Source organism: Aethalodelphis obliquidens, unplaced genomic scaffold (assembly GCF_003676395.1).
Source record: "Aethalodelphis obliquidens isolate GAN/ISIS:26980383/991018 unplaced genomic scaffold, ASM367639v1 scaffold15, whole genome shotgun sequence".
Lineage (NCBI taxonomy): Eukaryota > Metazoa > Chordata > Mammalia > Artiodactyla > Delphinidae > Aethalodelphis > Aethalodelphis obliquidens.
In genome coordinates this window covers 11,288,568-11,313,899 of record NW_020837959.1, presented here as the reverse complement: position 1 = coordinate 11,313,899, position 25,332 = coordinate 11,288,568, and the positions used below count along the sequence as shown (strand labels likewise).

General features: G+C 42.7%; 1 protein-coding gene across 21 annotated transcripts in view; it reads right to left on the bottom strand.

The window, feature by feature from the left end:
* DOCK9 (dedicator of cytokinesis 9) overlaps window positions 1-25,332 on the bottom strand; it is a 379,834-nt gene that overhangs the window by 270,683 nt on the left and 83,819 nt on the right. For 6 of the 21 annotated variants that reach the window (XR_003434660.1, XR_003434661.1, XM_027115908.1 and 3 more), the window contains exon 1: window positions 12,714-12,922. The exons of 1 other annotated variant lie outside the window; for it this stretch is intronic. Coding sequence is in view for 16 of the 20 variants with exons in the window: in XM_027115908.1 (XP_026971709.1) it covers window positions 12,714-12,842 (129 nt within the window). In the remaining 4 variants the exon portion in view is untranslated. Of the gene's footprint in view, window positions 1-12,713; window positions 12,929-25,332 lie in introns of those variants that run through there. 14 more of the 21 variants (XR_003434662.1, XR_003434663.1, XM_027115932.1 and 11 more) reach the window with 5 other exon arrangements.

Sequence of the window (25,332 nt, the reverse complement as noted above, 5' to 3'; positions counted from 1 at the left end):
ACATCTGTGATTCTCTCAAATTCTGGAAGCTATTCTGAAACCCCTTTCTTAAAATGGACCACACCCGCCACAAAATCCACCAAAGGAGCCCATCCCCACCATCCCACCACCTATAGAGTCCCCAGCAACTATGCCTGATATATTAATTCTTCCAGGAGAAATTAACATTGTGTCAGGAATCTTTGCCCATCTCAGTTTTCAGTGGCTTTGAATTCTAAGTCCCTTTAAAAGTTTGATACTTTAATTGGTTTTTCACAAAATCAACTCCAAAGAAATCAGTAGGGTACACATTCTTCCATTTTAAAAAAAACAATGATAAAACAGCAGTTATTTCTCATCTTCTGGAAAAAAATAATTAACATTCTCTCAGAAGGTTTTTTTTTAAAGAATAAAGAAAATTAAAATGGCTAAATGAACATATTCAAATCCTGGGAAGAAAAAAAGCTAACCTCAGAGATTAAATATCCTGTAAATACTAGCTAGTGTAATGGTTTATGAACGAATTTAGTATACTATAAATATTATGGGACCTCTGCTATCACCATAGGAACTGTGCTTTCTACTTAAGAAAATAGCAATAAGTTAGAATGACAGATTAGATAAGTTCTCTAAACAATCTTAGGAATACAACTCTTTTAGTAATGACACAATTTGAACAAGCTGCCATTTACAGCTGAGTATTTATTTTAGCCAAGGCAAAGCAGGCTGAAAGGTAAAATGACCCAGGTTAATAGAGTTTAGTCTACATTAAAGAACTGTAGGTTAATAGGCCCATGAAGGTTTTTTCCTCAAGCCACAGAATTATTTTAACCAAAGTACCCATAAAACCGTGATTTCATATCCCTTTAAAAAATATTATCTGACTACTAAGTTAATTCTTCCTTCTTCAGTAAGTTTCTATTGAGATCTTTTGTAGATTAATCTTGTAATTCTTGCTTTTTATTTCTTTCTCTCTGTCCTCCTAATATACCTTAAACAGAAATGAAGAACTCATTTCTCGGCTTATGAAAAAATGAATGTCAATTTCACCTACAAACTGGCCTAGGACTAATGAAATATACAAGCGGGAAAGAGATCCATGGTACAAATAGATGTTTCATATTCTGATATTATCTGATTACCACAGTATGTAAAGATACTTGATAAAATGCAAAAGTAAACAAAGTACATTCAATTATTTCCTGGGGTCAGTGGAAAATACATTGGATCAGAGCCAGTAAACTCTGTAGATTTTGTTCTTTGTTCTTGTCTGTAACACGAACTGTATGACCATAAACAGATTAATCATGGTAGATCTTATCTTCCTCATCTGTAAAATTAGGAAACTGAACCAGATGACCTCTAGAGATATCTTTCACCTCCAAAGCAGTATGATTTCATTTCCATGTCACAAATTTCTACCAACCCAGAGAATTCATGGTACTTTCCACAAAGGCGTGTAATGATTCAAATTAACCATTTAAAAGTTTCTGACAGGGTAAGACAGGAATAAAGACACAGACCTACTGGAGAACGGACTTGAGGATATGGGGAGGGGGAAGGGTGAGCTGTGACAGGGCGAAAGAGAGTCATGGACATATACACACTAACAAACGTAAGGTAGATAGCTAGTGGGAAGCAGCCGCATGGCACAGGGATATCAGCTTTGTGGCCGCCTGGAGGGGTGGGATGGGGAGGATGGGAGGGAGGGAGACGCAAGAGGGAAGAGATATGGGAACATATGTATATGTATAACTGATTCACTTTGTTATAAAGCAGAAACTAACACACCATTGTAAAGCAATTATACCCCAATAAAGATGTTAAAAAAATAAAAAAGTTTCTGACAAACTCAAATTTTTAAATTATATCTTTTTTGACACACTCTGCCATCCTATCAAGAAAAAAGTGTTAACTATGAGCCAGGTGACCTTAAGCAAGTCACTTGATTTCTCTGGTCTTCAGTTTCCTCATCAAAACAGAAATTTAAACAAACAAATAAACAAACAAACCAAAAACCCCACTATCCCTGTCTATCTGACTACATTTTTCCAGAGGCTCACGCAAGATGTTTTTTGGAAAGAATTTTATAACACCGTCAAGTGCAACGTTTCATTATTTCACCTGGGCCTCCTTCCTTCCTCTGAGCATTCAAAGCAGGACTCTTAACTTGTTGACAATATTTTTGCTACCAAGATGCACGTGTTTATCTTATTCCAGGAACACACATTTTACATTAAGATGCACACCTGTATAAGCACTAAGATGTACAATTTTCAAAGAGGACCAACTGAAGTGTCTTACATGAAGCACCAAAATTTCCCTCCTATATTCGTTTTCTTTTTTCTTGATAGGTTATTATCCATTCACTTATGAAAGTTAAACAATTAGGAAATATTAGAGTATATAAAGAACAAATCATATGCCCTTTTCATGTATTTCCTTCCAACGTTTTTCTTACACACAGGTTATTTCTTACACAATTGTGATGTACATACTTCCACATACTATTTCTTTTTCACCCAACATTAAAATTTTCCCGTTATAAGTCCTCCATAAGGAGCACTTTTAAGAGTTATATGATATTCCTTTAGGCTGCCCTCATAAATCACAAAAGCTTGTACTTACTGGGTATTTACTGTGCGCCAGGCCCTATTCTAAGTGCTTTATATGCATCTTCTCACTTAATCATCACAAACATGATGATGATGGGATGAGTGCTATTATGATGTCCATTCTTGGGGTGAAGAGACTGAGAAAGCAGAGCTTTCTCTGAAGAGCTGGGTTTAGAATCTCCTGAGCTCAAGTTCTTATCCACTACATCCTACTGCTACTCCTCACAGAACTATCCCCCTATTAACAGAAACTTGGTTATACCATGGTTATTTTCTAAGTTCTAGAATTCAGAGACTAAACATCTGATATCTAACTTATTCCTGAAACAAGAGCATACTGTACTGTAGCATCTGTAATACCATAAAACTTTTTCATCAACAAAAGAGTGCTTATGCTTTTTTAAAAAGGGAACAATCTGTATATACTGTTTATAATTTTTTAATTTATCATGGTAAACAACTTTCCTTAGAACATTTCTACATCCACATGACAGAACGTGTATTTTCTGTATGAAAATACAGTATGTGAATCTCTAAGTACACAGAGTTTGAGAATAAACTTCTTGTGGTCAATGGAGATGGTGGGCAGTTCAATGACATCTGCTTTCAGATTCACTTTCAGACTAACATTCAACAAATGTTAATCTATAATAAATAAATGGGCACATCTCCAACACATGCACTGACCCAGCCAGCCTCCCTAAGTAGACATACCCAAGCACTATCTTGATTGTATTTATTCCTGCCAACTTCAAAGAAAGCGGCGGGTGGGGGGGGGGCAGGGAGATGCCAACAAACCATTTGGCATTACAGAGCTCTGATCAGGTAGTAAGTCTCCTTGCCAACAATTTGCTGATAAGAATTTAAGGAGTCCATCTGAGAAAAAGAAAAAGTGACAGAGATGTAAAAGAAACAGAAAAAACTTCACCATCTAAGTACTTCTTAATGATTTGCAAAACTCATGCTTCAAGTGATAGAAAAGCACTTGCAGGTTTTTATTATTTGTATTTTTGTTTTATTTTGTTTTGTTCTCAGATGAGTTACTAGATACCTAACATAAGAATTAGATCATTGTGTTCTTTTACACGTTGGAGTTCAACAGATTTGGTGAAAAGAAAACTGTCCTAAAAAAGGAAATGAATATTACTTGTATTAAAATGCGCAGCTGCTCTCAAAACCTATGCAAAGATCACGCAGATTTACTGACAACTTGCTTTTTCTAAACTAAAGCAGACAAAGGGCCAGCCTCAAAGTGATGCATTCTTATGTACATGAACATCATCAAATCTATCAGGTTGCAATGAGAAACTAATGATATAATGGATCCTGTGCGTTAGGAAAGTTAATCTGGCAGAAAGAGATAGGCTAGAATGAAGTAAATAGAAATGGGTGCAGGGGAGAGAAATTAGGGGCAGTGGGGAATCAAAAAAGATTTAAAAATAAAACGTGTCAGATGTAGAGACTTCAGGAGTCTTTCATTCATCAAAAAAAAAATCTAATATCTTGTAATAACCTATAATGGAGAAGGATCTGAAAAAGAATATATATATGTATATAACTGAATTACTTTGCTGTGCACCTGAAACTAACATTGTAAATCAACTATATTTCAATAAAAATTTAAAAAAAAAATATATATATATATATATATATATATATATATATATATCAATCACGCCCCTGCTAAGTGCCAGGTACTGGGGAAACCATGGTGAACCAACAGTCCAGTGAGGGAAACAGATGCGAAACAAATGTACATACACATCAATAGGTAAATTGTGGGGCTTCTCTGGTGGTGCAGTGGTTAAGAATCTGCCTGCCAATGCAGGGGACACGGGTTCGAGCCCTGGTCCGGGAAGAGCCCATGTGCCACAACTACTGAGCCTGCGCTCTAGAGCCTGCGAGCCACAACTACTGAGCCTGCGTGCTGCAACTGTTGAGCCTGCGTGCTGCAACTACTGAAGCCCACACACCTAGAGCCCATGCTCCGCAGCAAGACAAGCCACCACAATGAGAAGCCCGCGCACCGCAACGAAGAGTAGCCCCTGCTCACTGCAACTAGAGAAAGCCCGCGTGCAGCAACGAAGACCCAACGCAGCCAAAAAAAAAGAACCCACCACATTCAAGACACTGGCTGTCCCATCAACCCAGGTGCCAGAATATGGACAACGTGGTCCCCCGCCAACCTCAATGGAGAGGCAGCGTGAGGGAGAAATAAGGAGGAATTAGAGATTTCAGAGTTGGTGACCATGCAACGATGACTCTCACTACAGAAAACAAGTATGCGAAAAGGACGTCTGCTTTGAGATGAAAAGTGACTGTTTATGTTTCATAGATGCTAAACTTAAGGGACTGGTAGGACAGCCAAGTACACGTCAGGCAAGTTAGCAGAAAAGCAGGTCTGAGCTGGGGGGAAAAAATCAAAACTGAGATAATGATTCAGAAATTGCAATGAAGGTATGCAGCTCCCTGCAGAGTGCAGGGAAGAGATTAAATGTTATGAGCCAAAGGTGGAGAAGGGACTCTTTCGGAAGGGTGGTGAGTGAAGCAAGGGAACAGAGGAGCGGGAGAACCAGAGAAGGGGAGAGAGGTGCTGTGTGGTAACAAATGCTGCAGAAGACAAGTTGAAGGGGTGAGGACGGAGAGGCTACCCCACACTAAAGGCAGAAGCCAGGCTGCAGGGGCACAACCCAAGGTCACATAGTGGTTAGTGTTAAAGTGGTAACAGAACCCAGGCCCCCAAACTTAACCGCAGGCCTCACTGCCTCCCAACACTATAATGGAAGAATTTTCTCAAGTCATTATTCTTCTAAAACTAAACTTAATGGCACCATAAAGAATCCAACCCCACAATCCATTTACACTACTGTTAAGACCTTTAGATCGTTTGCAGTTGGTCAGTATTTTACATTTTCTGCCTTGAACCATCAGCACTGTGACTTCAGACACTGTCTTTTATGTACATTTCAGTTTAGTCCTTAGGGGGAATTCCTATAATCTTAAGTACTGAGCCAAAGAACTGAAGCACATTAAAGTTCTTCATACATACAGCCCAGCTCAAAAAGTTATACCATGCATGTTACAAAACCCAGGTGACACAATGCTCATAAAATGCCATGCGAATGGGGCCCCTGGAATTGTGGGATGAGGAAGCCCTGCAAACAAAAGTGCCTGGCTCACCCCATCCGTGCAAAACCTCTTCTATCTCTGCAAATTTGCAAATTTATCAAGCAAAATGGCATCTTGCTGTAATTAATGTTTCTTTAATTGTTAGCAAGGCTGAAGATTTTTTTCTTCTGTTCTTCATTGGCTAACTGTATTCCTTTCTTTGAGGAATTACCTATTAATGTCCTTGCCCATTTTTCTTCTGGAGTATTTTTCTTTCTTTAATTGATTCGTAAGAACTCTCAATATATTTTTTAAAACTTAACACTATGACAGAGATATAGATATACAGAGAAGACAAATACTGTTCCTAAGCTTATTATTTGATTTTTAAATTTATGGTACTTGTAACATACAGAACAGAGGTTTGAGTTTGCATGGGGAGGCAGAAGGCAGAGTGGTGAGTAGGAACACATGGTCTGAAGCCACAGTGCCCAGGTTCAAGACACAGATCCCCCACTTATAGGCTTGTGACCTTGAAGTGACTTGACCTCCCATGTAAAGCCCTAATACATATCCTAGGACACAGTAAGTGCTTAATAAATGCTGGCTCCAGATATATTTAGTCAAGACAAGCAATCTTTTATTATCATAATACAAGCTTACCTTTGTTAAGCACTTAGTATTAAGGATCTTTACATATATTAAATTGTTTAATCTTTACTTTAAGAATGCCCTAAGATAATAATACCTAACAATCCCAATTCTCAGATGAGCAAACTGAGGCTTAGGTGAAGAAACCTGATCAAAGTCCTCAGCTCATCAATGGCAAGGCCCCGGTTCACCTCCCAAGCCCAGGCCAAACTATTTTCCTTTACTTTCATGCTTTAAAAAAATTCCTCTCCACCCTTACATGATTATTCACCCATGTTTTATGCTGTTTCTTTGATTTATTTTACATGTGACTCTTACATTTATTTATCACTTATTTCAGTGACACAAGTCCCCTATATACGAACGAGTTCCATTCTAAGAGTGTGTTCTTAAGTTCAATTTGTTCGCAAGTCCAACGAAGTTAGCTTAGGTACCAAACTAACACAATCGGCTATATGGTACTGTACTGTAACTGGTTTATAATAGTTTTCACACAAAAAATACATTAAAAAAACACAAAAAATAAAGAAAACATTTTTAATCTTACAGTACAGTACCTTGAAAAGTACAGTAGTACAGTACAACAGCTGGGATACAGGGGCATGTTCACATCTTTGAAACTTCACAACTTGAAGGTTCGTATATAGGGGATTTACTGTATAAGGTGGGACCCCAATACTTTTTATGCAATATCATTTACTCAATGGTGTACCCACCATGTTTGACTACTGTTCGCATGCACCCTAAAGGTTGACACACACAGAGGCCTGTTTTCTGTTCTGGGTCATAGACTTCTCTTTGGGTCCTTAGGCTTGTGTGACACAAAACTGTCATATTATTTACCCCCAAGATTACACTGAGGGGAAGATCTCTCTAAGAAGCGTTTATGATGTGTTCTCAGCCAGTCATTGAAATTGTTCCCCAAATTAGCAACTGTATTTCTCAAAGCTTCTCTCCCTTCCTTCTAAAACTTACTCTGTCCAAGCTGCTCTGCTCCTTCTTTGCCTAGCCGGGCATTTTAAGCATGTGCTCAATCTCTCTCATTCTTTTCTGGAGAAAAGTCTTCCTTATCATTACATCTTCCAGGTCCAGTTCAATTCTTCACAAACCCTTTCCCAAGTACATCAGTTCTCTGTTATTTCATCTTCATGTGTTGTCTGAACCAGGCATCTGAACCTTTATACGTGCTCCTGTGTACTGCTATCTTTTTGTTGAACAGTGACCTGTCCACCTGTTTAGACCATAAGCCCTTCAGGGCAAGGGCTCCAACACAGCAGCAGGTCCTCAGCACCCAGCAAAAAGTCCTAGCACAGAGCAGGCCCTCATCAAATGTGGATGAAGATTTCACAATTCCCTTCTTCCCTTTTCAGATTCAAGGCATTACTAATGTCCTCCTGTCTCCCAACATTCAAATGGATCAGAAACCAAAGAAATAGAACCTATTGTTGATTATCTAGTTGGAGATGGGCCTCCACCCTGCTTCCTGTATTCTGGGACATTTCTGTTGTTAGGACTCTACCAGAGGGTGGAGAAAGACAGTGAGGTGAAGCTCAGGCCAGTTCAGTTACCGATTTCCTATCCTATCTGATTTAAAATTACAGCCAAAATGAGGTTTTACGTTACCTGAGGATTTCAAAGAACACCACCCCTCGGGTCTCAGGTTACCTCAGATCATACTGGAATCTCGTGTTGACTGAACTGGGAGGGCGAGAAGGGCCTCAAGCGTGCACTCCGGGAGATTATCATCCCACACCTCTGTCCATCATCCTCCAGTTACACAAAGGAAAATTTAGTGACGGCCTGACTTGGTTTCATTTCGTTTCACACTGCAGGCTCTCCGATGGCTGTGCAATGGTGTCACCAGCAGGGGCTTGATGTCAAAGGAGAGCCTGAAGCTGAGCACGCTGAGATAAGATCGGCAAGGAAGCCGGCAGCCAGATGACTTGGGCATCAATACCCAAGCGCAGTCGAGCCAGCAAACCCATGCAAAGCGCCCTGTCCCAATATTTACACAAACCTTTCAGAAAAAGAAGATTTTTAGGCCTTGGGTGGTATACTCCGTTAGATCTAGGTCATTATGATGCTATCTTTAATGCATCTGAAAGGCCCAGTCGCAACTCAACCCTGATCAGGGAACTATTTCTAGTTTTTCTCCTGAGTTTGCATATTATTTTGAACGTGCTGCCCTCCTGACTATTCTCAATCACGGGCAGCTAATTCTGGAGTTGTGAGGATTCTTCTTTCATTACCCAAAATCATAAATTACATTTCCTACAGTTAAGAATACTACTGGGGCTTCCCTGGTGGCACAGTGGTTGAGAATCTGCCTGCTAATGCGGGGACACGGGTTTGAGCCCTGGTCTGGGAGGATCCCACATGCCGCGGAGCAACTAGGCCTAGGCCCGTGAGCCACAGCTACCGAGCGTGCGCGTCTGGAGCCTGTGCTCCGCAATGGGGGGCCGCGACTGTGAGAGGCCCGCGCACCGCGATGAAGAGTGGCCCCCGCTCGCCGCAACTGGAGAAAGCCCTCGCACAGAAACGAAGACCCAACACAGCCAAAAATAAATAAATAAATTTAAATTTAAAAAAAAAAAAGTGCTCCAATAGCCTAAAGGAGTTATTAAAAAAAAAAAAAAGAATACTACTAATAGTACCTCTGCTACTCTTGTAAAAGCATCTTAGAATCGAATCCTGTTGGTAAGGAAACGGACTCTAGAACAATCTAGTACAGCTCCTCATTTAACAGGAGTCCTGAGGTTCAAAGAAGTTAAGCGACAGCCCAGGGTGACTTAAGTAGCTGGCAGAATATCAGCTGGGCACCATCTAAGAGCTTTACCTCTATTGCTCATTTAATCCTCCCAACAACCATATAAAGTAAGTATGATTACTATCTCTACTCTACAGATGAGGAAACCGAGGCACACCAAGGCTAAGTAATATGCCTAAGACTGCACAGCTGGTAAGGGGCAGAGCTGGAATTACAACCCAGGTGCTTCAGAGCCCACGCTCTGCACTACTAAAGCTCTAGGATTAAAACCCAGGACTCCTGACCCCAGGGAGGGTTCACTCCGTCATTAATAATTCTAAGACTCATGAAAGAGTAAACCACATTTGAAAAAGCCAGCAAAACTTGTTAGGATCCTGATTAGAACAAACTACCATTAAAAGATGTTTCTTAGGCAATCTGGGAAATCTGAATAGTATGTCAACAGATTATTGCAAACTTTAACATAATGGCACTGTAGTAAGAAAACATCCCTATTTTTAATAATACACACTGGGTACTATATAGGGGTGAAATGATGGGTGGTGTGGCACTCACAATCACACAAAAAAACGAGGGGGAAAAGGGGACAGTTAAAGCAAGTTTAGCAAAATCTTGATAATTACTGAATCTGGGTGATGGATTATGAAGGTTCATGATGCTATTCTCTCTGCTTTTTTGTATTTTTTTTCAAGGTTTTCAAACAAATTAATACACTATCATTTTTTATAAATTTATTTATTTATTTTTGGCTGCGCTGGGTCTTCATTGCTGCGCGCAGGCTTTCTCTGGTTGCTGCGAGCGGGGGCTACTCTTCATTGCGGTGCGCAGGCTTCTCATTGTGGTGGCTTCTCTTGTTGCGGAGCACAGGCTCTAGGCGTATGGGCTTCATTAGTTGTGGCATGCAGGCTTAGTAGTTGTGGCTCGCAGGCTCTAGAGCGCAGGCTCAGTAGTTGTGGCACACGGGCTTATTTGCTCCGTGGCATGTGGGATCTTCCCAGACCAGGGCTCAAACCCACGTCCACTGCATTGGCATGCAGATTCTTAACCACTGCGCCACCAGGGAAGCCCTACACTATCATTTTTAAAGGCCCACACACCTGAGCTTATGAAAAATGAACCTAACAAAAAATTTATGAGTACACCTTACTTCTACACTTTAAAGCTTGTTTTTTAAATGGCAGCCTTTATTACCCACTGAACTATTTAATTCTGTTGTTTCTGATCTCACTAAAAGCCACTCATCAATACTAGAAACATGAGAAGAGCTAGTTAAAGCCATACCCTGTTCGTTTTTCTTTTAGTCCATCTACAGAATTGCTACGTTAGTCAGCTAGTTAAGAGATATTTACTGTGTGTTTACTATGCTGTAGGCATTGTATTAGCGCTGACCCAAGCTGTCAAAAACAGAGCAGAGTACTGCTTCCATCCAAGCACCGATCGGTGGACCATGGGATTCCAAACCCTGGCCTGGCTGCTGCTCTGCCTTCTGCAAGGATCAGGGGTAGCTTCTTAGATGCTCCTAGAACAAAGCCGAGAGAGGTGCACCTGCTGTGGCTTCCTGGCAGACACTGGGGAGCAGCAAGAAAAAGCAGGCGGTGGCAGAGTACCTGGCAGGAGGTGAGGGGGGTGAGGTTGATGGGTAGTTTTTATATCTGTAAGCTATTGCAAATTCCTCCATCTGCAATGCAGAATCACTGCAGTGTATTTCCCATTCAGCGGGGGAGCCTTTCAAAGGCCCAAGGAGGCCCACCTACTTTCCAGCATTTTGTGTTTGCTTCATCACAAGTTTCATCAGACAATGATCACAGACAGACAACACTAAGGGTTGAGACACCAGCCAAACGTCTGGCTGTTCATGCTTAAGGGTGAATAGGGAAAATAGATGTACTATTAAAGTGTCATGAGGTAGAGCACAGCAGCAGTATGTCACACATGGGAATGGACACTACTAGGTCACTATCAGTAGGCCAGCCTCCAACAGGAAGGGCTGTTGAATTCAAGGACTGTTGCATGTGAGTAATGAGCAGTGTTGTGCTCAATCTAATGGCTTATCAAACTAGTACCTCCTTTTCAGTCCGGGTCTGTCCACACTTTGGAAATCATGATTTTATTTACTCTTCTTTTGCCTCAAATCTCTAACAAGGACAGTGCCCCCAGTTAAAAGAACTAAGTTTCCTTCCAGAACAAAAAAAAAGCCACAGATGTCTGCGGGCTTTCTCCTTAACATACACACATTGGCAAAAGTCAGGAAGATACAGGATATACTACTGAGGCCAAAGCAACTGAAGTTATGGAAGAGATCCCAGGTTTTGGTCCACTCTCAACTCCTGCTCTACTCCTTACCGTCAAATGATCAACTTCAGTAAAAAGAGAAAAATAAAATCCCTTATTACTGAACCAACTGGAGTTTGAAGAATCTAGAGGGAGCTGTCAGAGCAATTGTGAGAAAAATCAAACTGAACAGACTAGCTATGGAAATCAGTGAAGCTTCGTCTCCAATCTCCACAACCATCATTCATGTCATTCCGTGTCTGACCAGAAAGGGAATCTATCTGCCACCGAAGAGATGAGCCAGGCCCTGTGTTAAGGGACCCAGCACTCCACCCCAACAATAACCCACACACAGCCCCACAAAGCCCAGAGAATCACTTCCAAGGCCCTTCTTCTTGGATCGTTCCAACAAACACAAGTCACCCACCCACAAACAAGCCCCTTTCAAGAAAACAAATGGCAGCGCCAATGCAAGGAGCTGCTAAAAGTTTCCAGCTACCCAGGAGAGCACGCTGCTGCTCTTCCGCACCTTCCAAGTGATGGGGTATACTGCGTTTCCAAGTACAGCAGGACCAGCCCTGGCAGTGGAAAAGTTGATTTAAAACTTCATCTTCCTCACACCCAGAGGCCTATTCTCAAAAGATTTTCTGCTACGACCAGATTAATCACCGGTCTGCTTGCTCCAAATTCCCAAACTTCGTAGTAATTTGCACCCAAGCTGAAGTCACGGGGGGTTCCTATCAAGACCCTTAACCCTTGATAAGAGGCGGCCAGGGGGAGGGAGTGGAGGAGAGAATACAGAACCCCTTCCCTTCTGGAGCTCAGCCCACCCAAAGGGTCCGCAGGGCCATATCCCACCCTGGGCTGCGGACTGGAAAAGGAAGCTGCCACCTCCACTCCCCTGTGCCCCTCCAGGCCACAGGTGCCAAGCCCCTCCAGAATAAGGGAGGAGAAGGGGGATGTGAGAGGGAGGGAGGGGGAAAGGAGAGAGTAATTTCTCAGTCGGCAGAGGGACGTAAAGTTGGGGGGGAGGGGGTAGGAGGGAGATGGCGACCTCACTCCCAGGGAATTTCCCCGGAGGGAAGGAGCAGCAGTGGGGAGAGGACCCCCTAGACGCAGCGTGGGGGTCTGGGAGCTGCTGCCCCTCCAGGACCTTCCCTTCTCCCCTGTCCAACACCCCCCTCCTTCACCACCTCTTAATCCTACAGACCCAGTAGGGTCGGCGGCTCCGCCTCCGCCCCGCCGACTTAGAGGAGCGTGAAGGAGGTGGCCGCCCGCCCTCCTGCCCGCCTCCCTCCCTCCCTCCGTGGTCCCGCACTCACCAGGAGCACCGAGCCGCGCACCACCTCCGACACGCTCTGCCGCAGCTCGGCCGCCGTGCCCGGCTTACTCAACGCCCGGGTGAACTTCCGAGTCTCCGCCGAGGAGGGGAGCAGCGGCGGCTGCGACATCCTCGCCACCAGCGCCGCCGCCGAGCCTGCTCCGGCAGTCCGGCCGGGCCGCGCCGCCGCCAGGTGCGCCCTCGGCGCTCGGCCCGGCCCGCCCTCGGCCCCCGGCGCCGCCGCCTGCTCCCCCCGCCGCTCGCCGCGCGTCCGGGCGGCGCAGCCCGAGCCACGCCCTCCGCTCGGTGTCACGCCCCGAGCCACCCCCCTAGGCTCCCGCGGTCCCCCGCGCTCCGAGCGGCGCCGGGGCTCGCTAGGGGCAACCGTGCTTGTGGCCGCGACGGCTGCTCCCCCATGCCACCAGCCTCCCTCGGCGCCCGCTCGCCGGGCCGCCTCCTCGGGGCGGGGTGTCCGGCGCGGCGCGGGGCGGGGCGGGCGGAGGAGGGGCCAGCGCGGCAGGACAGCGGGCCCTGCAGGTCGTGCGGCTGGTGCCTTACGGCGCGGGAGGCGGGCAGCGGGAGGCTGGCAGCGCGCTGCCCCGGACGCCTGGCGGGGCAGGTAGGGACCCCGGGGGTCGCCTCCTCCCTGGTCCGACTGCTCCCCAGGCCGCACGTCCGAAGACCCGAGGCGAGGGCCGCGCAAGCCGCCGGGAGGGCGCGCGACCCGGCGCCCTCCCGGGTCGACAAGTCCTCGGAGCCGGTGCCTATACACTGGGACCGTGGATTCCTTGCCTGAGGAGCCCCAGCATCTTGGGGACTCCGCGGTCACCGGCAGGGTCGGGGTTCGGTGGCACCACGCCCACCCCCCCTGGGGCTGCTGAAGGGACGGAGGTTTCAGGAAGGTGGCACTCGAAGAGCACAGAGCCGTTCGGAAGCCCGGGCTATGCAGAGCGGGACGGAGCGCCCCTGCCCGGGACCCGGCGTGGAGCACCGCGCGCACTCGTGGCGGCGCTTCTCCGCCTCAAAGCACTATTCCGCCCCCAGAGGCGTCGCGCGAACGGTGGAAGCCTCTGGAGCCGAAGGGAGGGTCCGGGATGAGTCACGCAGACCCTGGCCCGCAAGGACGAGCTGCTGAGTCACCATCAAAACTTCTGAGCCTGGCCCAGCTCCTCTGTAAACTGAGGACAATAACCTGCAAGGGGCTGAGGGGACACGACGTGCCCATCTGCCGCGGTTCCGCGGCCGGGCGGGACCGCTGGGCGCGGAGCCCGGGAAACCCAGAAGCGCCGGCCTGCGGGCCCAACATGACCCGGGAGCTGGCGGCTGCTAGCGACAGCCACGACTCTGAGGAACTTCTTCCTCACACCGCCTTTCCGCCTTCCCCATCCCTAACGGACCCCACCTCTCCTTTTCTCCTCTTTTCTGAGGAAACTCGGGGCAGCCTAACTCTGACCTCGCCGCGGAGAGGGCGCGCGAAGAGAGAGGAATTTGCGTAGCGCCCGTGGCGCATGCTCCGTGGTTTGGGCGGGGAGACTGCCTTAAGGGTGGGTCTGCTGATTGGTCGGTGTGCACAGGCCACGCCCACCGCCTGCTGATAGACAGCTCCTTACCTGCGCGCGCGGGGGCACTGTGGACCCCGCCTTCAGGGGAATCTCCCGTGCCTGTGCTACCTAAGTGCACTGAGGCCTCCTAGCAGACGTCAGCTCCGAAGGAGGCCGCCCGTGGCGTCCCACTCTGCCAGAAAGTCAAATACCGGAATCTTAAAGTGGGAAAACTACCAATCTAGTGTAGAAAGCAAAACACTACCGTTCAGGACTTAATGGGCAGGTCTGGCCCATAATAAGCCTGGAGTTTAGGCATGCAGTCAGTACTCAATAAATGCTTGCTGGATTGGATTGTTTTCCCAGTGCTCTGGGGTACAGGATGTAGCACTAAGTGAGCCTGACAGGCTGGAAGATAAACAAAACAATCATGTGTGATTATAAAAACAATTACTAACCGATTTCCTTTACTGCGAAATGAGGGAGTGGCCTAGATGTGAACCAGGCTGCTTCTGTTCCAGGAGTAGGGCTGGGTGACCCCAACAGGCAGAAGGCGCTGCTTTCATGGGGAGCTTGTGCTGCTTGATATGACCATGCCCATCTCATATATACACCTCTGGGCTCCATGGGATATGTCAGTTCGGTTCTTACCTGAACTGTTAGGTGCTAGTCTGAGAATCCTAAATTTTTAAACTTTGAGCTTCTGACTCCTGAAGAAGTTCCAGATAGCATAAATCTTTACCCCACTGTGTTACCTTGACTCTCTAAACCACATCTACTTCCATAGACTGCAAATAGATTATTTTTTTATTATTAAAAACAACAGAAGCACACAATGTGGGGGTGTATTTCCTTTTTTTGCTTTTTGTTTAAGAAATATACGAACACAGAAAAGAGCACGTATATCTGGAAAGTGAAGAGTTTACCCATTTCTACTACTCCTAAATTCTGTGCTTGCTTACTGACTCATTATATTCTAGAATTGGCAGATTTTCATTTAGGAAGCAGGGGATGATGCGTGGTGCTGACAGTAGTCACTGACAATGCCTAAACAAGGACAAGTTCTGACAGAGAAGGAGGTATGGAAATGAGAACTAAGCCCAGGAAGACTGATTTTCCCAGCAACTCAGAGCAGAGCCTCTTCCTCCCAGTGGAGTTAACAAATGGGACATTTCTTAGGTTTAACTTTGAGCAGAAATTTGGTCCTTACACTTTTGGGTTTAATTGTGTCCCCCCAAAAGACATACTGAAGTTCTAACTTCAGTACCCATGAATGTGACCTTATTTGAAAATAGGGTCTTTGCAGATGTTACCAAGTTACAATGAGGTCATATTGGACCAGTATAACTGGTGTCCTTATAAGAAGAGAAGAGACAGACACAGAGAGAAGGCTCTGTGATGACAAAGGCAGAGACTGGAATGATGCATCTACAAGCTAAGGAACACCAAGGATTTCTGGCACCCACCAGAAGCTGGATGAAACAGGAGTCTTCCTTTGAGCCTTTGGAGAGAGCATTGTCCTGCTGATGTCTTAATTTTGGATTTCTAGCCTCCAGAACTGTTAGAGAATAAATTTCTTGTTCTAAGAGACCCAGTTTGTGGTACAGCAGTCCTCAGAAAGTAAAACACTTACCAAAGTCTGGTTTTTTGTTTTTGTTTTGTTTTTTTATCCCCGCCAGTGTGGACCTATAATTGTGAGTTCTTACTGCATCAACTCCTGGAGAGAGGCTGTCACACCTTTATAGAAGGAGGAGCATCAGCTCCAGGTGAGGACGCTGCATGGAATGGGGAGGATGGTGTTTAAAGTGTGGTGGAAGATAAACCCATCTACTATAGCTTGAGGGAGTAACCCCATTTTTGTTTTACCAAAACTGTAGGAAGAAAGCTTTCCTTTTTGCCAAGGATGATACTAGGAGGTAGTGGAGATGAAATATAACTGCAGCCAGTTTTGAAAATTTGCATATAAATGACTGTACAACACCCAAATATTTATAATTCAAGCATTATCTATGTTTTAATGATAACCTCTTAACTGCATCATTTCCTTGTTAGGTTTGCTTTAGGATTTGTATGTGTCTTAATAATACCTAATTAGTTTAAAATCTCTTACAGGTGTATCCTGAAAGAGCACATCTGTTTTTAGCCTAAATAAAAAGTAACCTGTAAAGAGCAGTCAGTCCTGTGTTAGCATCCAGGGAAGGGCAAAGGGAGCTTTCATTCTTTATTTTTGCATTGATTGATTTTTTTTAAATAAGCATCTTTTAGTTTTGTACTTCATTTTTTTTCCTATGAAAGCTGAACCCTTTATTTTATTTAAAAAAATATGTTGAATCCTTTTGTATACAAGGCCTTACTAGGCGTCAAATTTTATAACAATAAAATTCTGAAGTTTCTTACAACCTAATGGTGAAAAGATTTGGGGTTTTTTAATTTTCGTAAACTATACATAATGTAAAGTTTACTATTTTAACTATTTTTAAGCGTACAGCTCAGTGGCATTAAGTATATTCACATTGTTGTGTAACCATCACCACCATCCATCTCCAGGACTTTCTCATCATCCTAAACTGAAACTCTGTACCTATTCCTTCCCCCTACCCTCAGTACCTGGCAACCACCATTCTATTTTCTGTCTCTTTGAATTTGACTACTCTAAGTACCTCATATAAGTGGAATCATACAATATCTGTCCTTTTGTGTCTAGCTTATTTCACTTAGCATGTGTCAGAATTTTCTCCTTTTTTAAGGCTGAACAGTATTCCATTGTGTGTGTGTGTGTGTGTATCACTTGTTTTTTTTATCAGTTCATCCATCAATGGACACTTGGGTTGTTCCCACCTCTTGGCTATTGTAAATAATGCTGCTGTGTACATGGGTGTGCAAATATCTGTTCAGTCTCTGCTTTCAGTTGTTTTGAGTATATACGTAGAAGTGGAGTTGCTGGATCACATAATAATTTTATGTTTAATTTTTTTTAAGAACTATCATACTGTGCTTCATTGTCTAAATATTTCTCATAATGCTTGTTTTCTAAAAACACTGGTTGATTAATTTTAGAAAAACCAGCATTTTAGAATTCCACTAGGTAATACAAATAGAAGACATAGCCCTTCAAGGAAGAGCATCTGGGGGAAAGGTACGCAATTAATCTAACAAATCTAGTAAGTTTACAGATACCACTTAGGGTTAATGGTACTGGAGGAATATAATCCCCTTTCACTTTTATCTTTTCAGGAGAGATTCCTAGTGGAGATGAAATATGAGGTCTTTAAGAGATCACTGAGACCAGGGCTTCTCAAACTTTAGTATGCATAAAAATCACCTGGGGATCTTGTTAAAGTGCAGATTCGGATTCAGAAGATCAGGTGTGTTACCCAAAGTCAACAGTCCTAACAAGCTCCCCACTGATGTCAAATTCCTTACCCAAGCAGATGCTGCGGATGCACAGATTTTGAGTAGCAAGCACTTAAACTTTCATTCCCAGCAGTTGGGCAAACTGCAGGCCCTTAAAAATTCTCCACTTTTAAATTTTAAGGGGAGGGGCTTCCCTGGTGGCGCAGTGGTTGAGAGTCTGCCTGCCAATGCAGGGGACATGGGTTCGTGCCCCGGTCCGGGGGGATCCCACGTGCCGCGGAGCGGCTGGGCTCGTGAGCCATGGCCGCTGAGCCTGCGCGTCCGGAGCCTGTGCGCCGCAACGGGAGAGGCCACAACAGTGAGAGGCCCGCGTACCGCTAAAAAAATAATAATAATAAATAAATAAATAAATAAATAAATTTTAAGGGGAAAGACGACCAAACACCCAATAGGAAAATGGATAAAATTCGTGACCAAACAATTCACAGAAAAGACATAAAATGATCAGTAAACATATGAAAAGATGTTTGGCCTCATTTATAATAAAGTAAGTGCAAATTAAAACTACACGGATATACAATTTCTCATCAATCAGACTGGGAAAAATTACAAAGCATAACACTATTGGAAAGGCTGTGGAGAAACAGGCACTCACACACATGGCTGATAGAAGTACAAAGTGATATAACCATTATGGAGAGGAATTTGGCAATATCTAACGAAACTATATATGCATTTACCTTTTGAACCAGCAGTACCACTACTAGGAATTTACTCTGAAAATACACCGCAAATGATAATAAAATACTACACCCAAGGGTATTCATTGCAGCATTACTTGTAATAGTAAAATTTTGGAAAATGTCAATATTGGAGACTGGTAAAATATGGTGCATACACACAATGGGATATTATTCAACTGTAAAAATGAATGAGAAAGATGTCGATCAACATCTGTGATCTGTGTGTAATGTGAAATAATTTTCAGGATATATTGTTTAAATAAAACAAAAAGACTATCTAAAGTATGCTGCCTTTGTGTAAGAAATAAGGGAAAATAAGAAAATATACTAGTATCTACGTGCTTGTTCAAAAACAAACATAAGAAGGATAAAACAGAGATTTGTAAGTTTGGTTACCTTCAAGGGGTCAGTGGGAATAAGGTAGGAAGGAAAGAAGAAATGGGGAAACATGGAGTCAGGGACACTTCTCTGAATATACTTTTTTGTACAATTCTGACTTTTTATGTTAATGTTTCACATATTTTTTTAAATCTCGACAAAGAGAAAAGAAATAAAATCAACAAGAATGGAGAAAAACCCTAAAATGGAATACAAACAGAAACCAATGGACAGAACTCTATTTCAAATGAATAATATAACCACACTGAAGGGGGGAAATAAAATGAACTAAACCCAGTACCCTTTGAACACAGTGTTTGGAATATATACCATTAGGTTAAAGACAAAAAGAACTCTTAAAAAAAAAAGTGAGATGTGAACAAGTAGGCTTTTTTTTTTTTAAGATGTATCAGTCAGCAATTCTGAGATGACTTTCTGTGTATTCCAGCATTGAACAAATAAGTAATATATTCTTGATAATGAAAACCAGGTTTTTCACTGTCAGAGAAGGGAATTACAAATATATAAAGGAGGGTTTTAGAATAAACCCTGTGGTATTGGGTTGGATTTGGAGGTATAGTGTGAACTCATGGGTTTTAATACAGATAGATTAGATAGATGATTGATAAGTAGATGAGAGTAGATAGATACACACATGAGAGTGGGGTGCTACTGGTTCATATTGGCTCCAGATAATCTGCTCGACTGTATTGCCTTTGCTCCTTTGTCAAAGATCAGCTGACTATAATTATGGGAGTCAATTTCTGGTCTCTCTATTCTGTTCCACTGATCTCTTTGTTCTTTTGCCAATACCACACTGTCCTGATTACTACAGTTTAGTATTCAGAAGATATACTTTTTAAAAAAAAACACTTATAGGGCTTCCCTGGTGGCACAGTGGTTAAGAATCCGCCTGCCAATGCAAGGGACACGGGTTTGAGCCCTGGTCCGGGAAGATTCCACATGCCGTGGAGCAACTAAGCCCGTGCACCACAACTACTGAGCCTGCACTCTAGAGCCCGCGAGCCACAACTACTGAAGCCCACGCACCTAGAGCCGCAACTAGAGAAAGCCCACGCACAGCAACGAAGACCTAACACAGCCAAAAATAAATAAATAAATAAAATTTTTTAAAGAAACACTTATAGGTAATTTCCTGGCAGTCAGTGGTTAGAACTTGGCGCTTTCACTGCGGTTGCCTGGGGTTCAATCCCTGGTCAGGGAACTAAGATCCCGCAAGCCAAGCTGTGTGGCATGGCCAAAAATAAATAAATAAATTTTAAAATAAATAAAAGTTTTTAAAAATTTAAAAAACACATCTCAACAATGAAAAGACAACCTAATTTAAAAATGGACAAATGATCTGAATAGACACTTCTTCAAAGATATACAAATGGTCAATAAGCATATGAAAAGATGTTCAGCATCATTAGTCACTAGGAAATTGCAAATCAAAACCACAGGGAGGTACCACTTCACATCCACTAGGATGACTACAGTCAAAAATACAATAGGGCTTCCCTGGTGGCGCAGTGGTTGAGTCCGCCTGCTGATGCAGGGGACATGGGTTCGTGCCCCAGTCTGGGAGGATCCCACATGCCTCGGAGCAGCTGGGCCCGTGGGTCATGGCCGCTGGGCCTGCGCGTCCCGAGCCTGTGCTCCGCAACGGGAGGGGCCGCGGCAGTGAGAGGCCCGCGTACCGCAAAAAAAAAAAAAAAAATACAGACAATAACAAATGTCGACAGGATGTGGAGAAATTAGGATCCTCATATATTACTGATAGAATTACAAAACTTTTAAAAAGTTTGGCACTTCCTCTAGAAGTTAAACACAGAATTACCATATGACCCAGGAATTCCACTCCTAGGTATATACCAAAAAGAGTTAAAAACATATATCCACATAAAAACTCATACATAAACGTTTATAGCAGCATTATTCATGATAGCCAAAAAGTGGAAACAACCCAAATGTCCCTCAATTGATGAATGGATAAACAAAATGTGGTATATCCACATGATGGAATATTATTCAGCTATAAAAAGGGAGGTAGAGCTGATTTATGCCACAACAGCTATGAACCTTAAAAACATTATGCTAAGTGAAAGCAGCCAACACAAAAGGTTAAATATTGCATGATCCTATTTATATGAAATGTCCAGAATAAGGACTTGTGGTTGCCAGAAGCTGGGGGGAAGGGAACATGAGGAAGTAACTGGAAGTAACTGCTGTTGGGCATGGGGTTTCTTATTGGTACAAAAAAAAATGTTCTGGAATTAGATAGTGGTGATGGTTGCACAACTTTGTGAATATACTAAAACCACTGAATGGTACACTTTAAAGGGTGAATATTATGGTATGTGAATTACATTTCAATACAAGAAAAAGAGGATCTATTTTGGGCAAGAAGAAATTTACTCCAAATGAGAGATCTGAGATAGAAGAAAGGATGGTGAACAAATAAACTAATAAACACGTGAGCATATCTAAATAAATACTATATCAGAAAAAAATAGTGATGCCTAATTTGTGGAGCTTAAATCAACCTCAAATATCAAACAACTATATATAAAGCAGGATGGTATTTGACAGGATGGTATGTGCAGGTTCTTATATTGTTCATGAGGAAAATACTGATTAGTTTTAGAATTTGTTAAATGTAACTGTCTAGGATGTTCATAGTATATAAATAGAGTGTTTCTCTTCCAAACTAGTAAAGTGAAAAAGTAAAAATGCAAAAAAAGATTCAGTAGAAAAGGAAGTAAGAAAAGAGAGGGGATAAAAATATAGGAAAAGTGCAACAAATGGAAAAAATAAAATAAGCTGGTAAAAAGAAATCCCAATATATTAGTAACAACAATAATTATAAATGGACTTATACTCCCAGTAAAAGACCAAGATTGACAACATGAATTAAGAAGCAAAAACCATATATATGCTGTTTATAAGAGATACACCTAAATCAGAAAGAAAAAGAAAGGTGGCATATAGAAGGATAAAAAAAAATTATACTAGGCAAATACTAACCAAAATAAAGTTTAGCATAGCTATATTATGATCAAAGTAAAGAGATTTAGGGCAAAAATCATTACAGAGTTAAAGAGATTTACTAAAGAATAACAAAGAGAAAAGTTCAAAACTTCAATTCCCCAGGAGGATATAACAATTCTAAACTTGTATGCACCTAACAGTATCTGCATCAAAATATATAAAGACATGGGCCATTCAGGACTTTTCATAAAAATAATATTTCCCCAAAATTATTGAATATCTTTTTTTCCTGAGGCTTCACATTCAGATTATACTTTAAAACTCTCTAGATAAGAGTCAAGTGTTAACAAAGAGTTGAAAAATATTCTAAACTCTATTTCTTAAAAAGATTATGAAATGTCTCAATATACTCTGAAATAGGATGTCAACAAAATGGAACTTTTTAAGCCATAAAAGAACACTTAAAAGGATATCATTCAATACCCTTTCAAATATGAAATCATTATGTAATATCCAGTTGTCTCCTACATTTCTTATAATCATTAGTACTTATAATTGAACTGTAATAGACTATAGCATAGAGCATCATTTCAGGTTTGAACTATCCTTTTTATAGTAAATAGTTACTTTGCTACAAGACTAATAATAAAGTAGGAGGAGAATATTAAATTAAATTAGCTGGAAAATAAGACATCAGTTTTTAAATTAGCATTTGTTATCAGCCATATTCATTCTATCCACCTTTTTTTAAAGGGCAGCACCAACAGTTTGCCACCATTTTTCTAGAAAAGGAATACAAATTGCATTTTTTTAATGTTGCAGAGATCCTTTCAAGAGGTGAATATAGGGACTTCCCTGGTGGTGCAATGGTTAAGAATCCGCCTGCCAATGCAGGGGACACGGGTTTGAGCCCGGGAAGATCCCACATGCCGTGGAGCAACGAAGCCCGTGCGCCACAACTACTGAGCCTGCGCTCTAGAGCCCGTGTGCCACAGCTACTGAGCCGGCGTGCCGTAACTACTGAAGCCTGCGCACCTAGAGCCCGTGCTCTGCAACAAGAGAAGCCACTGCAATGAGAAGCCTGCACACCACAACAAAGAGTAGCCCCCGCTCGATGCAACTAAAGAAAGCCAGCGTGCAGCAACGAAGACCCAACGCAGCCAAAAATAAATAAATAAATTTTTAAAAAATAAATAATGATAAAATTTTTCAAGAAATTGTTGTCAGAGCTGTTTACTACGCACCCAGAGAGGGTTCAGATTGCGAGATGAAACTCCCTACCTCAAGGCTAAGGAGATATTTTCATCACCAAGTTCTCTCTCTTTTTGAATTAGCCTCAGATTTTCCCTCCCTTTTAACTGCTCATCACCAGAAGTTTTTTTTTGTTGTTTGTTGTTGTTGTTTTTTTTTGTTGTTTTTTTTTTTGTGGTACGCGGGCCTCTCACTGCTGTGGCCTCTCCCGCTGCGGAGCAGAGGCTCCGGATGCGCAGGCCCAGCGGCTATGGCCCACGGGCCCAGCCGCTCCGCGCCATGCGGGATCCTCCCGGACCGGGGCACGAACCCGCGTCCCCTGAATCGGCAGGCGGACTCCCAACCACTGCGCCACCAGGGAAGCCCCATCACCAGTAGTTTTGCTCTAATTTGTGAACACCATTCATAAACTACAAAGGTTGACTGACACCAAAAAGGCAAATGATGTTTGTTCATCTCATTTTTCATTTTGTAACGTGCAGTTCAGAATTTTGTTAATATTCTTTGTGGCAGTTTGTATTACAAAGTCTAAGCTTGTCATGTCATCATTTAATAAAAGAGAGCTGGCAACTGATGTAGAGTGAAAATTGTCTAATATCACTGAATCTCAACAACCTGTTATTATTTCTATACTAGATGTAATCAAATAATGATCATATATAATCACAGTGAACACATAATCATAATTGTTTGGTTTAAAAGTGCTGTTGTTGAAACGATTCTGACTTTATCAAATGAATTCCCACAATATTCCTGCAAGATAAGTGAGTTAAAGTTCATGTCACAGATGAGCTATAGAAACACAAATAGAGATGTACTCCTAGATAACTTATCTCTCCAAACATGCTCAAATGGGTCTTGTGTATCAAGAATATATCTGAGGAAGTACCAAGATCTTTCTCCTCAATTATTTCCATTGTAGGTAAGGCTTCTCAATGAGCCAATAAAGCAGAAATTAGGCAGGAATTCTGCATGATTTTAAAATGTCTACCTGGTTAAAACTGACTAGCTGAAATATGACCTAAAAGCCAGTTTCCTTTGGAAAAGATTTATTTAGCAAAATTTACACAATTTTTCTAGGAAATATAGTAATAATACAAACACAGAGTTTAAACAGATGGGGGATACAGTTGACAATGAAAGAAATGAGAATCGGGGGTAAAAATTGAGCTTAGGAAAGGGTTATGCTTCTTAAAAGTATAAAATTTCTCATAGCAGAAAAATGTTGATCTCTAAATGCCTTTTTCCAGGCTTAGGCTCCAGAAGAATGTGGGCCAGGATGAATGGCAGAGGAACAGGGCCAAAGAGAATCTGTGGTTAGCACAAAGAGGACTGGCGTGGCCTCCCCTACATTGTTCCTGGTAGAAACCTTAAGGCAGAATCCCTTTCCACTTGGGAAAAAGGTCCAGTGTCTAAAAGGGCAATGATTCTGTTGAGGACTGGCTATGTAATTTGCCATAATCTACATGATCTGTTCAGGACAGCCTACATAATTTTCAGAGCCCCGTGGAAAATGAAAATGTGGGGCTTCTTATTCGAGAAGAATTTTAAGAGCTCAAAGGCCCTTCTAAGTAAGCTCAGTCCTGGAGGCCCCCTTCACCATCAGCCATTAACGCTTTATATGATCCCAAGGTGGTAGGGAGGTGCTCAGGGTTACAAGGTAATGGCTATTTATCAAACAGTTTTCAGTGTTTTAGCAACAGGTCCTGTAGTACCAGCTGTATCAGCTTTAACATCAACCAGACATAGAAAGAGCATCACCATTGGGTATAATGGGAATGTTACAGACCTACCTTAAAGTTTTCAACAGATTGTAGAATAAACAAGTAAGCAGAACACATCCTCTTGACTAACGGGGTAGAAATGTATGTATATACAGTAAACTCTAAAACAAGTAAATGATAAACCCCAAAAGATGTGATCTATGATCACTCAAAAGCAAATCTGAATAAACTGATACCAAGGACTTCAAGAGAAAGAAAAGGAGAAACCAATACGATACAGAAGTACTGGGCAGCAGCACTCAAATGCTAAGCTGTGTTCTAACCATGACCATGGACATGGCCATGAAGGGGAGAACAGTGTAAAAGCTTACCCAGCAAAACCAATCCCAGCCATGACTTAAAAATACATTAAGGGGCTTCCCTGGTGGCGCAATGGTTGAGAGTCCACCTGCCGATGCAGAGGACACGGGTTTGTGCCCCGGTCTGGGAAGATCCCATATGCCGCGGAGCGGCTCGGCCCGTGAGCCATGGCCGCTGAGCCTGCACGTCCGGAGCCTGTGCTCCACAACGGGAGAGGCCACACAGTGAGAGGCCCACGTACCGCAAAAAAAAAAAAAAAAAAAAAAAAAAAAAAAATA